The sequence below is a fragment of the Girardinichthys multiradiatus genome, chromosome 11, assembly GCF_021462225.1.
Source record: "Girardinichthys multiradiatus isolate DD_20200921_A chromosome 11, DD_fGirMul_XY1, whole genome shotgun sequence".
Taxonomy (NCBI): Eukaryota; Metazoa; Chordata; class Actinopteri; order Cyprinodontiformes; family Goodeidae; genus Girardinichthys; species Girardinichthys multiradiatus.
The window spans coordinates 8,422,232-8,441,205 of NC_061804.1; the positions used below are offsets into that span (position 1 = coordinate 8,422,232).

Sequence of the window (18,974 nt, forward strand, 5' to 3'; positions counted from 1 at the left end):
GTATTCAAATGAGAATACAGCAAAACTTTAGAATGTAGTAAAAGAATATAAAAATATATCAAGAATCGGGGATGCTGCTCAGCAGTGTTCAGACTCCAAGATCTGGAAAATGCCAGTAGAAATTATTTGGTGATGCAAAGAATAACCCACAGAACTTAATCTGACACACAGGGAAAACAAACAAAACATCAAATGGTGACTGTTTTAAGATGCACAATAAAAACCAGAAGGAAATTCGTATGCCATTGCCACAAAGCACCCATACAGCATACAACAAGCAGCACAGATGAGTCTGGAAATGTCTGGAACACTACTTGAAGTGATGAGATCCAAACTGAGCTTAACTGCCACAACCAGGAAAGGAGTCAACAAAGCATTTGATGAAAGGCCACCATTCCTACATTGGAGCACTGAGTCTGATCACAGATATTTTGTGGATATGTTAGCTACCAGAGTATGTGGTCAAAAGTGAAAACAATCAGAATGTAGTGGGCTTTCAGACAAAATACTGGAGAAAAATATACACTTATGGGCCCAGAAGCTGCACACGAGATGTACAGTACTTGGCCATTCAAACATGGAAGGAAAGGGATTCAAAACACAAGGCCAAGTTGACCTGGCTTTGGCTACAGGAGGAAAAGTGAAGGTTCTGGAGTAACTATCTCAGTCTTCTGACCTCAGTATTACTGAGGCACTTTTGGAAGATGTCAAACATTCATGCCAGATAGCCCAGGAAGTTATAGGAACAGGAAGGGAAGAATGCATCATTTTTACAATCACAAAATACTTCAAGCTGTCATTGATGTTAAAGGGGTCAGGAAATTCAATTAAATTCAGTTTTATTTATATAGCGCCAATTCACAACACATGTCATCTCAAGGCTCTTCACAAAGGGTTTGGAATGGTGCGGGGTTGTTGGGGAGGTTAGAATAAACTACTGAGTGTTAGAGTTTGGCCATTTTAGAAAGGGCTATGTGTAGGGGTCAGTCAGTCAGTCATTTTCTACCACTTATTCCATAGTGGGTCACGGGGAAGCTGGTGCCTATCTCCAGCAGTCCATGGGCAAGAGGCGGGGTACACCCTGGACAGGTCGCCAGTCCATTGCAGGGCAACACACAAACATCCACGCACATATTCATTCATACACCTAAGGGCAATTTAGAGTTACCAATTAACCTAACAGGCATGTCTTTGGACTGTGGGAGGAAGCCGGAGTACCCGGTGAGAACCCACACATGCACGGGGAGAACATGCAAACTCCATGCAGAAAGACCCCAGGCCGGGAATCAAACCCAGGACCTTCTTGCACTGTTGCAAGGCAACAGTGCTACCAACTGCGCCACCGTGCAGCCCTGGCCATTTTAGAATGGGCTATGTGTAATAAAATAATAAAGTTTGTCCATCTAGAGGCCACTGGTGGCCATTGTTATACAAAAAACCACAAGGATTATGGGTACCTCCCTCTGTCAGACTGATTATAACCAATGGAAAAGACAAGGGCCGCACAGGTAGCAGAAATGGAGTGTGTGTTTGCACATCAACCATAACTGAAGAAAAAACAGATAAACTCTGAGCCAGTTTTCAAGTTTAGAATATGAAAGAGAGCACATACAGTTAGGCACGGTAAAAGCTCAGTTAGTAGCTATGTCTAGGAGAGAGACGGGTAAACACTGAAAGACGGGGCCAAGTGTATCATCGGTAGAAGGTGAGCCTTAAGTTGTTGGCAGCAGAAGCTCCAGGAAGGTGTCACAGGTAGACACAGAGTCAGGCCAGGTGTAGCTTCTAGGAAGATAAAAGAGAGAGAACATAAAGTTAAAAGCTGAAATAACATCAAATGATGGAAAATTGGAGAGTAGTATGAGAATGTAGTGGAGAGAGGGAAAGTGGTCATTATGTCCTTCAGCAGCCTAAGCCTATAGCAGCATAACTACAGAGATAGCTCAGGATAACCTAAGCCAGTCTAACTATAAGCTTTATCAAAAACGAAAGTTTTAAGCCTAGCCTTAAAAGTAGACAGGGTGTCTGCCTCATGGACTAAAACTGGAAGCTGGTTCCACAGGAGAGGAGCCTGATAACTAAAGGATCTGCCTCCCATTCTACATCTAAAAACTCCAGGAACTACCAGCAAACCTGCAGTCTGAGAAGGAAGTGCTCTGTAAGGAACATATGGAACAATCAGATCTCTGATGTTTGATGGAGCTAGATCATTAAGGGCTTTATATGTGAGGAGGAGAATTCTTTTTTTATTAGAAGCAAGGTTAGGCTCAGACACAGATAGAGTGTCGGATCTAGTAGGAGACTGATGGAACATCGAATTTGCTAGCAGTAAAGATCTTTAATCACTTGGGGTGAACCTACCAAATCGCTGGGCAAAGAGGCGAAGAGTTTGCAGGTATGGAGTGGGTGGAAATGTGTGTTTTTGGGTGTTGTTGTTTTAAATGGAGTTTAAACGAAAATTCAGAATGAAAGACTCACCTTCACTGCCTCCACCTACCAATGACTCTTCTATGCGTGTCCCGGCCTTCCAAACAGCATCCTGTCCGTCTGATTCTCCATCCAATCACCTTCCGACACCTTGCTTTTAAAGGACTTTCAGCTCTGTTCATCCTCGCCTGTCAGATGAGCTCATCCCTCCTCCACCCCACCTCCACCATCTTCCTTCACATCTACTCCTGGCTTCCTCGATCCCTGGCCGCCAATCCACCACCAGTGTCGGATCAGGGGGAAGACATCTTTAAATCTAAACCTTACAAATGATCATCTTAGCTCATGTCATTCTCAGCATTCATGTCTTCCTCCCAGGTCTGAGCGCCAAAGAAATATCCATGTAATTTCTCATCATTAAAACTTTTCTAATTACCATCCCTTTCTTTGTGAGTCTTTTCAGATTGAAATTATAGTAATGAGACCTGTGAAATGGAGACTGTGGTGCTGACAGACAGGATGCATAGCTAAGGCTGTTCAGATTTTAAGTGAAAGCAAACAAAATGGAGAGCATTAGAAATTAGTGTCATGTATTACTTTTGATCGTGTGCACCATAATATGGGGTCTGTACAGTGACAGTTCACCGAGCCAGTTTTTAAAAATTGTTTTACCATTATTATATTTATCATATATATCTACTCTCTACTTTTTCAACAATGTGATAAAATGGCCTCACCGCTGACATTGCTTCTGTGCTTCAGTTAACCCCCCCCACCCACCCCACCCCCCCAAAACAAAAATCCAGCAATATCACGGTCACATGCCCAAACAAATACAAACAAATACCATATGACCCCCTCACCTCCTGAAACATGCACAAGCCATGACAAGATGGAAATAAACATCTATAAATTTTTGCCGACTTTTACTTATGGAACCGATAGCAATATGTTCCAAAATAACTAACATAGGCTGATACCGATATCAATGCCGATATTTCATGCATCCCTTTTTAAAATGGTTAAAGGTTATGTGGCACAACTTGTAGCTAAGAGCTGCTCAACAATCTGAGTATTAAAATTTGTCCAGAGCAGAGCAAATTTCTGTCCTCCTCCTCATCTCTCTCTATAGTCCTTTGACCTAGCAGAATGGTTTTATGTTTGACAGCTTTTTCATGGGCAGGGTTCTTTCACTACGGCACAAGGATTTTTCTCCTAATTCCTTAGTAGAAATGAAACAGTGGCACAAAAGATAGTTTATAGCTTGAGCATTTGAGAGTACCTTGGTAAAGTGAACAGGGTGGCTATGCTTTAAAAGGCTATTTGAGCTTAAGGCACGACTTTAATGCACATTGTTCCTGGAATGTAAAATGCATTAAACAGCTTGTCAGAACTCTAAAGGCATTTTACTGTTGGGTTTTTCTTCTTTTGAAAAAATATATTGCATACATATTGGATGTGTTATGTGAATAAATGCTGTTTAGAACATAAAAATATGGAATAAAATAGATTTTTGTTGTTGGAACCATCTACTTAGCCCAACGTGCACCTTGAACCTTCTCACATTTTTTCACATTACAACCCCAAATGTCAATACATTTTAAAAGCAGTGGATAATTGTGAAGTGGAAGAAAAATGACACATGTTTTTTTGTTTGTTTTGTTTTTACAAATAAAAGTCTGAAGTGTGCTGTGGTTTTGTGTTCAACTGCTTTTAATCTGAGACCCCTAAATAAAATCAAGTGCAGCCAATAGTGGCTTACCTAATTTGTAAATAGTTCACCTATGAATGATTTGACTTCTGTATAAATCTAGAAAATTGGGGATTCAAAAAGTCAGTTGCATGCATTAGAAAGTGATCAAGTTATTAAACAATACAGTCAAGTTCAGTTTATTATTCAGATTAGTGAAAAGGCGTTCTTTTTAAGGAAGTCCATCCGATTGAGTCACTGACTTGAATCATTCAGTCCTTCTGGACAAGCATGAAGAAGAAATTTGTGTTGAAGGAAAGCCATAAGAAGTCCTGATTGCAGTTTTCCACCAGCCATGTAGGAGAAACCGCAGATATGTGGGAGCAGGTGCTCTGGGCAGATGAGTTACAATGTAATCGTTTAGATAAAAGCATATTCATGTGCTAGAATGACCCAGTCAAGTCTGGATCTAGTCCAACAGAAAATCTCTGGCAAGACTTGCGAATTACCGTCCACAGGTGTTCCTCATCCAGCCTAACTGAGCTTGAGTTGTTTTCTGTTTCCAGATGTGCAAGGCTGGCAGAGATAAAAAACAAAAGCATGCAAAAAGTGGTTGTACAAAGTGTCTTAAAGTGCCAAATATAATGCATGCCACACTGGAATATGAGTATGGCACGCATTTATCATATTTCTGTTTCATTTACCTTCCAGTTTACAATTATGCTTTCTGTTGGCCTATCACCCAATTGAAAAACAGAGAGGGTTGTAGTTGAAATAAGAAAAAGGTCAAAGTTTAACTGCACATCTGATATACTGTCCCATCAGCCAAAGGGTGCTCCAATGTTTAAATTAATTGACTTCAAACAAAGTAATCTGATAGAAAGTGCCCTTTGACTAGGAAGCCCCTTATTCCCTGACCAAAGCACATATAGACACAGAGCAGATGTTTCCCGTAATGGGAGCATAACAGGAAGTGATTCAATTCAATTTGGCCCAAGGTCTAATAGAACATCCACTGAAGAAGGAGGCGATAGGGTTTCACAATGCAAGCCCATCTGTGTCGGTACGCCTTTTCAAACCCAGCGGTCCAGTGATGCTGTTAGTGTGAAATGAGACGAGCACACCCAGATGCATCATAGCTTGTAATCACCTTCTTGAAAGGGGCTTTCAGGGCCTGGGGTTCAGAGGGAGAAGGGGTTAGGATTTGTTTTGCTTTATTACATTCATTGCATGTATTGTCGTAGCACAGTTTCAATGGGATGAAAGCGGATTAGGAGGCTCGCGGGAGATAGTCAGGTGACCTTCAGGTCTCATGTGAGAGTATCAGTGTCAGTGTTGGTTCTCAGTTCTCAGCAGTTTGCCAGATGCCATGAACAATGCTCATGGAGCTTTTGGCTCAATCAATATACAACCTAATTATGGATTCTACTACTGCATAAAGTAGTAGTACAATGAAATTAAAGAAAGTGCCTGATCTTATACTGGAAGGAATTTAAAATGACCTTACAACAATTTTATGGGTTAACAGGCGGTCTGCTCTGCAAGACTTTGGAATTCACTTAACAAAAACTTTTAAATGGAAGCCTACAAGAAAGTGCCTAAAATATGTAAAACTTCTAATACAAACCTGGATGTGTTTTATTGGGATTTTATAAGACAAACCAACACAAAGTAGTGCATAATTATACATTGTTAGAATAAATATGCATTGTTTTAAAAAATTCTTTACAAATAATCTAATGTGTGTTCTTATGTGTAATCTAAGTGTGGTGTGAATTTGCATTAAAGCCCCTTAAGTCAAAACAAGACAAATTAACACAAAGCAGATTTAAAAAGACGTTTTAAACTGGCTTAAAAGAGATCAGGGTTCACTGACCTCAAGTCCAAAAGAAGAGAGTTCCAGCAGAACACTCAGACTCCTATTTTGTTTTTACCCTAATATGGTGACCCATCAGCATTCCCAGGTCACAGGACCTCCCGGACCTTCCAGGGATGATAAAACCTGGTGCCTATCCATGAAGAGCTCTCCAAATCAGATGTGGCTACAGAAAACTATCTGTCATATTGGTATGAAGAGAACCACTCCAAGGCATGTACTGATGCATCAACTCAGCACCTTAGTCAAGTAGAGTGTTTGTGGTCATCTGTATTGAAAACAGAGGTAAGGTCTAACATAAGCAGGACAGAACAATGTTTTTACATACTCTCAGAAGAGCTGTTTCAGTTGAATGAGATGTACAAAAACCTGACTGAAAATGGCAAAGAATGCTGTGCTGATCCAAAGCAAAAGTTCTCTAAGATCTTAGCAGCAAATTGAAGCTTGGAGATGGGCCTATATCTTCTGAGGAGAGAAGGATCCAAGGCCAATGAAACGTGGTAGTGAGCAGACTGGAACTAACACGGTAAAACGTTTTTAAACAAAGCTGTAGGTAAAATGTCCAGAGAGCAAGAACAGGATTTCATTGTACTACTTAGCTTGTAGAAGACTGTAGAAAATGTACTGTTCTTCTTTTAAAAGGACAGATATTGTCTAAAATAGAAAAGAAATGTTCATTAAAGTGATCTGTTAGGATATCTCCATCATTAAGAGTCGATAAAAATAAAGTAAAAGGCTCAGGAAACATGCCGGCAGTAGAGGAACTTAAGAAGCGAGAGCCGGCTTCATGGTGGGTGGAAGATTGCAGCAATTAAAGATAAATTAAAGAGAACACAGTAGTGGTCAGAGATAAAAATCCTCAGCACAGAAAGAATCAACGTTCAGACCCAAACTGTGTCCTTTGATGTTATTTGGGTCAGACCCATGCTGGATACAATGAAGTGTCCATTACACATAAAACTCCTAGCAAAGAGTTAAGAGTCATTGGTATTGATGTTAAAATCCCCAACTAGGACCTGTCAAGAGAGTTTGGATTTAAACTGTCCAATGTTAGGGGAAAAAGAAACTGAGGGTTTGATCCGCAAAAGTCGTGTAGTCAATTCACTGATGGGAGAAATGACAATGAGATCAGACGGTCTGGATAAACACTCCGGCAGACTGGGATGTGGTTGGAAAACACCCCTCTGGTAGAATTTGGGATGTGCTCGTCACTAGCAGCACTGCTCTTTCAAAGAAGCTGTGAGTTTCATCTGGACACCAGCTTAGGTTCCTGTCCTACACCGTGATTGGTCCTGTCCCTGGAGAGCATCACAGATCCAAGGAGTATCCACTCATTTGCGGCAGGGGGTGCAAAACACCTGCAGGTTATCAGCGGTTGCCGATCATTGATCAGGGTAGGAAAAACCTCTTGGACACAAAGCTAAAACAAAACCAACTTTGCAGAAAAACACCGGGCAATATTGCTGTTCATTTTTCTTTGCAAAGTAGCGCAGGATCATTGGATGGAGAGCATCTGTCAAGTCTTCACAGCATTGAAGTTTAGGGTTGTAATGTGACATGAAAAAGTTTAAGAGGTATGAATACCTTTTGCAAGGTACTATAATTCCTAAAATAACACGCTTCAGATAATGATCCAAACCATCTTCAGACTCAATTATTTTAACATTGTTTGCTGAAGAGAACGAAGTAGAAACATTCTGGAAAAAGCCATTTATTTATTGCTTTAAAAGAGTTTCAAAAGAAACATATGATAGATACTGAATATAGTAGACTGAAGTGGACAGTATATAGCTAACCAGAACATTGCTTAAAAGAAAGCAGACAAAACTAAGCATTTGTTTCTGTGCACTCTTGTTTCCCTGCTTACCTTACTGGGTGTTTTTACAGGCTTTAGTTTTTAAACGTCAGATGTAGTCATTGGATAAGTTTCTGGTGAAGCCTTTACCAAGCATTCAATGTGCCACTGTTTTCTAAAAGCTCTTAAACTGTTGCGTTGATTCTCTCCTCTGTCAAAGTTGGAGGACGTCCTTGACGTCATTAATTATCTCATTAATTAGACTGGATTGTCTCTGCAAGTTGCAGATGTTAAATTAGAGTGAAAACGGCTAGCCTGGATCTTGCTGTAATGATTGGCAAGGTAGCAAATTGGCAAAAATCATCTAAAAAAATTTAATTACTGGAAGAGGCAAATAAAGAACTTTCTGATAATAGCTGCAAGTCAAGAAGACACAAATGAGTCATAAATCAGAATCAGCTTTATTGGCAAGGCAAGTGTATTTGTATAGCACCATTCATACACAAGGCAGCCCAAAGTGCTTTACAGGAGATCAAGAAAAAGATGTCAAGAAAATAACAAAGCAATATAAAATAAACACATGTTTCAAAGGGTTCATTAGTCAGATTGTTTAAAACAGCTGTAAAAAAATGTTTTCAGTCCTGATTTAAAGATGCAAACAGTTTCTGCACATCTAATGTTTTCAAGGAGTTTGTTCTGGTTTGAGGAGCATAAAACTTAAATGCTGCCTCACCTTGTCTAGTTCTGGTCCTGGGATCGCTGAATAAGAAGGCCTCTGAAGACCTGAGGGGTTTGTATAGTTCCTATAAGCAACTTAAAAATTTAACTCAGCCCAGGACCCTTCAATGCTTTATAGACCAATCGGAACATTTTACGATCTAGCCTTTGATAAACAGGGAGCCAGTGCAATGATTTAAGAATTGGTAGAGGTGAACCATTTTACTGGTGTTGGTCAGGACAGCAGCAGCATTTGGGTGAGCTGCAGCTGCCTTATCCATGTTCCTGATAAGTTTTGTTCTCTTCAGCTCCGTTGAGTCTAGTTGAGCACTGTTCATGATCATTGCGTTTTGTTGTAACCATTTAATGTAAAACACAAAACTCAAACACAAAACAACCCCGCTCCATCTAAAAATTGTTTTTACATATTTTATTAAAAATACTAATGAATAAAAATATTAACCTGATAATTGATATAGATGGATAAATGTATGGAATGATATCAACAGTGTTTTTGGGAAAAGTGGGATTCTATTTTTTATTTTTATTTTAAAGCATCTGCAATTACTGATGAATAATTAAATCAAGGTTTGTACAGCTTATTGTGTTTTTCCCATTCAAAATAGCATTAAAAATGCCCTTTTTTTTCTTTTTGCGAATAAATTTTAAAGTCACAAATCTCATCATTTTAAAAACATTTTTTAAAGAATCTGTGTTTACTGTGGAGTAACTCAGTCCAGGTTGGATCAGTCTAAATGTGAGTTTTCAAGGTAGTCAAATGAAGTTTCTTAAAAACTGAAAAAGTCCTTTAATTTCAAGATCAAGCTTTTAAGAAACAAAAGGCTCAGGTATAATTGCGCTTCGGGTTGTTGCACAGGACTCCACTGACTGCGTGCAAGCCTGAACAAGTGCTGTAGGTGTTTATAGTTGATGCTGACGTTGCTGCAGTATTCTCTGAAAATACAGGGAGTATGCTAGATAACCAGTGGAAATGTAGTAAAAGAGAGAAGAATTGCTTCATGTAACACCAGAAATGGCTGTGTGCACAATTGAAAACATTTCTTATCAAAGTCATTCTGTTTCTTGCAAAGTTTTAAACTCATAAGAGTACAAGAATGAAGAGGAACAATCTTTTGACCTCTTTGTAAATGATGTGAAACTGTACCTAGATACAATTTTGTACTCTTAAAAATAAAAAGGCTTTAAAAAAACGTGTTAATGCATATAATCTAACTTTGTAACTCGCATTTCTCTTGCGTTTTTTCTTTGTTGTTTTTGTTTTCTGTTTCTCTCATCTTTCTGTTCATGAAGAAGTGATTTAATTGTGCATGAAATGTTTGAACGTTCAACAAAAATTCGGAGGTGCACAACCAGGCGCTGTGACAGTGCACGGGACCCTCGCGCCCTGTTCAATGTGTCAAGTATAAACCTAGCTAAACTTCAGCGTCAACAGTGTTGTACAACAATGTTTTTGTACAGTGATCAAACCATAGAAGGCATCATTTGCCAATAACTAAACGTGAAAATTATCAATACAAAACTCCTTCAGGGCACAACTGACATTACTTTTTAAAAATATATAGTTTTGCACTGATGTACAGCCCCTAGGCTGTGCTGCCCTGGGCAGAAAGCCATATTGTCCTGATAAAAGAAAAACCACTGCAGGGCCAAATATCTGCATACGGTGTAGAGAACAAAAATGAATCCTGGAACTCTTGCATACTCTGGAATATACTAGGTGAGTCACCACCAAAATTATTATCATTAGAAAAGGTATAAAGGTTTTTTCTGTGATGCTTGTCTGACTTAAGAGGCACAAAACCCATAAGCCACCCAGTTTTAAGTGTTGCCCTGATCCACAAACATGTAAGCTGAAAACTATTGCACCTACAACTAATTATTACTGTTCAGGACATTAGATTCCAATGAAACCTGGCCAAACTTAAGGATGACTTGACCAGTTAACACATTTTTTGCGTATAGTCAGTCACCAACCACCTCAACAGTCTCATTCATGCAAGGAGGGATAAACTCTGATCCTTTGTTACATCTTGCAGTTGCAGTTTTTTGTGTCATGCCTTGTCCTTTTGTGACTGCAAAGAGGACGCTATGCGGTGTACATAATCAAAAGGACTCTGGATAATTAAAAGGTTGTATACATACATATCCACAAAACCATGACATATGACAAAACGGTAAAGCCTGGGAGTGAATAATAACGAAGCAAAGTAACCCGGGGCAGAGATTGCCTGTTTTTCTGATCTAGTGTGGGGCTCACCTGTCGAGTTCATACTGTAAGAAAACAGAATTATAAAAATATACCTCTAGTAAAATGCAGACTACAACATTTGATTTTAATCTGAATGCTCTGTTTTCAGATTCAATGTATCTGGACTAAATAACTCTCTTCCAATTTAATCTTTGCCTTGTTATGTTCAAAGATCAAAGAAACAAACACCTTAGTTCTCCATGAAGCCTGGGGTGCATCCATGTGCACAGCACCTAGTCGGCATCTCTATTGTTTACATTCACCCCTGAGATTTTGTGGACTTTTCGCATTGCTTCAAAACAAAACCAGGGATGTTTTGCTAACCCACTGAAAAACAAGACAGGATAGCAGGTGCTCATGAAGTCCCTCTGCAGTGGGTCTATAAGCACACTGATGTGATTTGTGTTTCACATGTTCTTCGTAGGTTCTTTCTACATCATGTGCTAGATGTTACTGCCAAGGCTTCACACATTTGAGATGTGTCCAGGTCTGGATGAGTATGGAAGGAGAAAATAGAATATGGAATATTTTTGAATTTCCAGACTTTGTTCTCTGTCCTATTTTCCACATGAATGTCTGAATTCCTAAAATGAAATCCATCCCTCCCTCCCCTTATAGTCTGTAGGTTTTGCCAGTCTCACGTTTATACATTTTCGAGGGTGTAACAATATCTGAAGAAATTGAACTGTCAGGCTATTGTGTAATAAGTCTCTTGAAAAATGCTCTCTAGTTGCATTCAACTTGTGACTTTCTGTTATTTTGAGTCCTCTGATGTGAAGGTGCATGCAGGAACCAGCCCTAGGCTGGATGAGACCCATAGCAAAACCTAATTTCCTTCAATTAAGCCCACTACCTACCACTGACCCTGTTTATATTGTTCAGGCTTAATTGTTTTTACATTCTCTTTGTCAGATGGGGGACTAGGTCAACACCCACCTGGTGGCAAACCTGGTTGGTGGTCTCTATTTTTATGAATGGGACTGGGGTTCCACATATTGTGAGACCACGGCCTCCCTTGGAAAGGGAATTTCTCTCAAGTGTTTCCAAAGTAGATCCGACTGATTGTTGAACCTCATTTAGAAAGTTCAAAAATGCTTTTAAGAACTATCTGGCCCATGTCTGACCAAAGCAAGAGCTGTGTCCCAAATTCTCAGCACAAAGTCGAGCTAGCGTTCAGACTGGAACTCTACCTGGCCTGTTCCTTGTCACCGATCCTGTTTGCAGTGTTCATGGAGAGGATCTCAGGGCATAGATGCTGAGCGCAGGATGTTTGATTTAAGAACCTCAGGGTCTCAAATTATATCTTCACAGATAATGTGGTTCTTTTGGTGTCCTCAGGCAGTGACCTCGAGCACACACTGAACCAGTTCACAGTCAAGTATGAACCAATGAAAAGCCTCAGACAATGTGTAATGAGGTTGCTAACTTGAATTTCCGCTGCCCTCCTGGTTTTCAATAAAAGGATGGAAAGAAATGAACCAGTAAAATTTTATAGGCTGTTTTACCCTCTAAAATGATATCGAGCTAAAACCCATTTTGTTTGGGGCTGTCTGGCCTGCAGGTTCTCTTTCAGCACTCAAAATGCTCTCCCTGAAGTGCCTTGCTCAAGGCCACCTCACAGGTAGCTAAAGAGGCAAGAGATCTGGGGATTTGGGTTTTGTCAGAGCTGAAGGATACACTACCTCAACACTGAAATGAATAAAGCAAAGTAGTGATGCTGTTTAAACACAGCAGTGAAATCATATAGACCTTTAATAGCGGGGAGGTAAAAATACACCTCTTTGACAATTGGAGTTGGCAGGCAGACAGTGTGTGTGTATCCTGATACATGAGGCACATATTTGATCATTTCCTGAGGCACCGATTAGTTGTGCGGGCTCTGAGTTTTGTTATGTTGTATGGTTTGTAAAATATGCAGCATTGGTGGGACCTTTTTATGGCGGACCCTGGAGCATGCTTTGGTGGGATGTCTTCTAGAGTGGGATGTTTCTGGATTTATCACTGACGGAGACAAGAGCCCACATTTCGGTGATTTAGAGAGCTTTGGGTTAATAGAGTCCCCATTTCTGACGGGTCTCCTCTTTAGGTGTAAGTTACCATGTATTGTTGCTCCCACTCAGTTTATAGACCCCCCACACACAGATCGTGGATTCCTCTCTTTTATTATGGGAATTCCAGGCACATGTGAGTGAGGCAGCATGGCAGTATGTATACCCCTCCCCCCTGTGCCGGTAACCCCCTCATTCTCATGAGGCTGGAGCACACTGAAGGGGGGTGGACGGATGAGGAAGGAGGAGCATATCTCAGCTAATTCATCAGTAACCTTTATCTAATCCCTACTTTTCTCCTTTACTTCTAACTCCTTTTCTCCCTCGCTCCCTCTTTCTTTCGCTCTCCCTTCGCCTTAAGGCATTCAAGCAAAGCATCCATCCCCCACCTCTTTTCCTCTCTCTGGCTCACATGAGGCTGCCTGAACACGTTCAGAGAGGCAGAGAGGGAGATGATAAATCAGGCAGGAGTGTGTTTCTTGTTTGTGGTGTAAGTTGAATCCTCAGAGGGCTGCGGGTCCTGACTATCACCCAGAGCTAACGCGGTGATTATAGACTGGAGACTAGGTGTGGCGAGATGAAGGGATGTGGAGGGGGGTGGGTTGGTAAAGGGGGGCAGCCAGCGTCAGAGGCTTTGTCCATAGTCCTCATACAGCCCACCAACCGGGAGGAGGCTCAGCCTGTCTATCAGGGTCTGTCCCGGAGCCATGCACAGTCTGGGACTGAACAAGCCACCGTGTGGGGCCGAGCCACTCTTAAACAGAGAGTTAGCTTCAAGGCGTCAGAGAAGCACAATTTTAAGGAGCTCAGTGTAGCTGGCAGCGAGAACAAGAGGGAGTGAAGGACCGCCGGAGCTTCCTGCTGTTTTCGTGACTCATTCATTCCTTATTGTGCAAGATTTTTTTTATTGAAAGAAGAGCCGCCAAATGTATGTGGAGTAAAACACACTTTCAAGAGGATTTACTTGAGGAATTGAAAAGGACACCTTAGATTTTAATTTTGCGTTTTTTTTAATCTAGATTTAAAGGAGGAGATTTCAATGATACAACCACTTGGAATATGGGAGTTTTAATCTCTGATTTGGACTATGGGGACCGGCAACTGTGTGTTTGCGCTCAACTCTGGATAATTCTCCTAAGTATGTCTCGTTTTTTACTTTCACTCTTTCTAATTTATTATTTTTTTCTTGCCGTTTTTTATTCAACAAGTGTGGTGGGTTACAGTGTTTGAAAATTAAAGATTCACCTCTTTGTAACTTAAAGCTAATGTTCAATCTGTAGTTGGGTCAGAAATGATAGCAGTGTGTTTAAAAAAGTGAGTAAAGCTCCAAATCCTCGTTTTTATTTTTATACATGGAAATGCATTGGGAGCACATCCCAGTCTGCTCCAAATCAAAATATGATGAAACATGTATCAAACTTGAAAATTTGTAATAGGCTCTTCACAAAGAAAGATTTGGCTTTCCTTTAGGTCATTAAACTATCATGTTCATTACAAAACCGACAGGTTTGTTGGACTTATCTACATCTGTGTTGCATGGGCGTCTTTGAACACGTATTCCAGCACAGGACGACTGGACCACAGTTCTTATGCATTTCCTGGGTTCTCATCACAAAGAGGATGTTTGATGTCACCCCCTAAATTATATATTGGATCAAGGTCCAGGGATTGGGCTGGTAACTCCATAACATTAATCTTGTTGGTCTGGAACCAAGATGCTGCTGGTCTTAGTGCTGGTTTTACTGGTCTGTTTTAGTTCATTGTCCTGTAAAAACACCCTTTTAATGGGCATTTCCTCTTTAGCATAAGGCATCTAAGGTATTTAATAAATAAGCCCATTAGCATAGTATGAGAAACGTCCCCTTATCATGATGCCAGATCTGTCATGCTTTAGTCTACATTGGTTTAAAACCAGTTGTTGGGGGTCGTCTATCAAACTATATATGGCCCCTAGACCCAAAAGAACCATCCCGCTTTCAACAGTGCATAAAATGTTGCCCTATTTCTCATTAGGCCAGTCAGTGAGTTCATCAGAAAACTTCTTCAGTACCTGTTGTTTTTTGATTAGGACTATGCAGAGGCTTCTTGCTGATATCTTGGCTTCAGGGAAGTGTTTTCTAATTGTTACTCACAGGTAACCACACAATAGGGACGGACAATTCTTGTACCGTTTAGCGTGACGTTTTATTGGCACAAGGATTTTGGTCCATCATGAAGATAAGCTTTACATCTTATCTTTACATGCCCCAAAAACTAAATGTATTGTTGGGGTTGTTACTTTCACCATCTCGCCAACTACTTGCCTAATGAGAGCAACAAAATATATCTATTTTTAAAAATGTGTCATTGTGTGTTGTTTAATGCTAAAATTATGCTGCTTATTGAAGCTGTTGTCCTAAGGTCGCCTATTCAGTAATGTGTAAAAGGTGTAAATCTGTATTTTTTTCTTTAGTTAGTTTTTTTTGGTTTTGTAAGACCAGTATTTGTGTTTAACTGTAGGGACATGCAGTTACAGCCATGCAAAGACAGCAATGCCTTTTTAGATTTTTTTTTCCATCTCTTTTATCATTATCGCAATAAATAACCCAAAATATGATAATAAACATTTAAGTCCATCCATACCGGAGACCTTGTTTGGTTGACCTGCAGCTAATCGTGGGCAGAGTTTTTGCCATATCAGCTTCTTTTTAACCTTTCAAAGCATAGTTTTTCATTTTCTTCCACAATATTCTGGATTTATTTTTCATTTCAAAGCATTTTAGATGGGCAGCCTACCTTTCCTGTAAATCTTTATACGTTTCCCTTCTTTAATCAACCTTCTTCGGAACAATGTCTGGAACGACCCATTATACTCAGATTCCTGTAGAGAACTACACCAGAACCATCAGACACAACACCTGTTAGACACCTGTTTTTTCACAGAATGAATAACGTCTGACTGAACTCCACACTGCTGTTATTTTGCACCTTTCAATTAATGATTCAGCTACACAGAATCAGCAGAATGCATGTTATTATTGTTGGTCTGTTGGTTCATTGTTTGCCGTGTAGAAATCTAATGAAAATAAACAGTGATGATCAGGTTAGCGCTGTTGGGCTGCTAATATTCTGAAGATGTCAATTTATTTATTCTCATGTGACCTGTTTTCAGGTCAGTGATATAAACTACACTGTTCTTTGATTGTGTGACACCTGCAGTTTATCTGATTAGCATGTGTTGACCTCTTTTCTTGTTCCTCGCTCAACACAGAGGCTCTGTCTCACTTCTCTGTCTAACCCTGAAACTTTATTTTTGTTTATGTAGAAATTAAATAATCTGTTGGAGAGTTTAATCACCCTTGTTTCTTTCTTCACAGCTCTTGCAGGTAAAATCTCTCCAACCAGCTCAGATGTCCTGTTCAGCGCCTCAGCAATGACAGCCAGCCCTCCACCACCCAGTGTGTATCTGCCTGCCAGCTTCAAAATGTCCAATGCACAACTGGCTTTCTTCTTGCGGGAGGCCCAGATCACAGGACCAACGGTTGGCGGCAGCAGTAGGAGCAGCAGTAGGAGCAGCAGCAGCTCTGGACATCCGCTGCAGCGCTCTGAGAGTTTTGTGGTTTTCCAAACAAAAGACCTCCCTGCCATCAACATAAGCTTTGGGCCTTTTGCCCAGGACCAGGCTTTATCCAAGGAGCTGCTCCAGCCAGCAAGTCCTCTGGATATCCCAGGCCAGCTGACGGTCGGCTGGAAGGTGCGGGCCTTTATTGTCCAAGCGAGGGTTTTCTCCAACAACCCCATCGTCCAGGTGTTCTTCTACATTGCAGGTCGCGACTGGGATGACTTCAAGGCTCAGGACAACCTTCCATGCATCCGACTCCACGCTTTCCGTGATGTCCGGGAAATCAAGACATCCTGCCGCATGAGGAGCAACCTGGCCCAGTGCTTGGCCCAGCTGGAGCTGCCTCCATCCTGGTTTAACACCAACGTGGCCCCGCTGGGTCGAAGGAAAAGTTCCGGTGATGGGCTCCTGGATGGATTAACCAGTGAGACCCTGCAGGCTGAGCTCTACTACACACTGCATGAGCCTAATCTGGACGGGGAGTGCAGTGAGGGTCACAGAGGAGGCAGCGGGGCCAGAGGAGAACCTCTGTCACAGCACCCTCTGCTGCGCATCGGAAGTATCAGCCTCTATCAGGCCAGTCAGGAGCAGCTGCTGGTGGACAAGCAGTTGGACAAAAACATGTTCCTCAGGCTGCCAGAGAAACCACTTAAACCTGGAGAAACACTGAAGATCCTCCTGTTCCTGATGCCCAACTCCACTGTGGAACAATTTACTCTCAAGTAAGTCTCCTTTCAGTGTTTACTGAGGCTCTGTTGGCCTGTAAATACACTCTCCATCACTGAAATCACATTTTCTGTCTTTATATTGATACACTGGCAAGTACAGATACACAACAGAGGCTCATTAGGTAACTATTACCATTTTAACGCATTAATAATACATGAATAACAGCATAAGGGTTGTTTTTTAGCCTAAATCATGGAGTATATTATCCAGTATCATACAGTTTAGGCAATCTTAAAGTAATTTATTTTCTTAGGAACTTTTTTTGCTCAAACAAAATATCCAACAATTTCTTAAACAATAATGTAAATAAAACTACACGGTTTGCAGGTTAATTCTTGTAACGTGACCTCGGCTGATCAGAATAACTGCTGCGAAAACGTATTTGCCCTCTTTCAGATTCCTTCTTAAATGTTTCAAGTAATGAAACATGACCTGAATAAATAATGAGTTTTCAAGTGATGATTTTATTTATTAGGGGAAAAAATCTGCACAAAAAGCTTTGCCCAATTTTGACAAGTAAATGTCCCCCTTTTTAAATCATAAAGAGTGATTAACCAAATGTTTTGGGAAGCTGAGCTCATTTCAACAGCCACACCTACACCCAATCAAAAAAAAAAAATCACTTAAATAAAATCGATCTGACAACATGAAGTAGGCCTAAACATTTCAAAAAGCAACACATAATGCCCAGACAGATTCAATAACAGATGAGAAACAAAGTAACTGAAATCTGTCTGGAACCTTCAGTCTCAAAGCACGGGTAGAACCATTATTCACAAATGGAGAAAACAATAGTGCAGTGGTGAACCTTTCCAGGAGTCTCTGGCCTGTCAAATTAACTCAGAGCATCACAACTCCTTCAGAATGTGACAGAAGAACCCAGAACAACATCTAAACATCAATACAAACCCAACTGCCTCAGTTAAGGTCAGAGTTCAGGATTCAACAATTGGAACAAGACTGGTCAAATATTATGGATCACACTGGCGCTCACCACATCGGACTCAGTTTGGCTGCAAATCGCCTCAGTGGTGAATGATTGCTTCAAAATATATAGAAACTGTTTCAAATACGCATCTGTGTTTTTCTGCCCAATCAAATCAGGGAATATGGATCTGTGTGATCCAAACCAACTTCTGGCTTGAAAAGAACATTACTGGTCCTTGAGAAGCAGGATCAGTAGGAGTTTCATTGGTGTTCAAACGTTTTGTCACATGGGCTAAAATTGTCAAGTCAAAAGTATTCATAAGACCATAAAGAAATTATTATTATTTTTTTATCACAAATCTGTTGCGAGTTTGTTTTACCTGCTCAATAATCAAGTAAGCATGCAATATTTTAATGAAATAAATCAGATTTGTTTTGTAGGAAACCATTGTGAAAAACTTTAAAATGGGGTTTCCTGGTTAACAAAAAGCTTCAAGTTTCCAAATTCTTTTAGGCTTGATTGAAAAAAAATAGAAAACAATTTAGTTTCAACTATTCTAAGTAACGAGAACAGGAGTTTAGTCACACTGTCTTATGAAAATGGTCCTTGGGTTCACACCGTCAACATTTACTTGCGGTTCCAGGGTCAAGGTTCATACGCTGGGGTGACCGAGCTTTTCCAGTGGACGCACGTTGACTCTGGAATCAACTTCCATCAGATCTCCGGTCTATAACTGAACTTGATCTTTTTAAATCAAAGCTCAAAACGTTTTTATTTAGGCAAGCTTTTAAAACTTAAAATATGGTGACACTTCTGTTTTTTTTTTCTACCTTGTTTTATAATGTTTTAAAATACGACAATCAAAGCAGTTTAAGTATAGGGTAGCTATACTTAAAC

General features: G+C 40.4%; 1 protein-coding gene across 3 annotated transcripts in view; it reads left to right on the top strand.

The window, feature by feature from the left end:
- Positions 1-18,974, top strand: part of tmem132e (transmembrane protein 132E) — a 656,500-nt gene that overhangs the window by 473,296 nt on the left and 164,230 nt on the right. Inside the window, exons 1-3 of one of the 3 annotated variants that reach the window (XM_047378932.1) lie at positions 13,467-13,747; positions 13,839-13,957; positions 16,176-17,142. In XM_047378932.1, the coding sequence (XP_047234888.1) occupies positions 13,879-13,957; positions 16,176-17,142 (1,046 nt within the window). In that variant the 5' untranslated portion in view covers positions 13,467-13,747; positions 13,839-13,878. Of the gene's footprint in view, positions 1-13,466; positions 13,958-16,175; positions 17,143-18,974 lie in introns of those variants that run through there. The other 2 variants (XM_047378930.1, XM_047378933.1) reach the window with 2 other exon arrangements.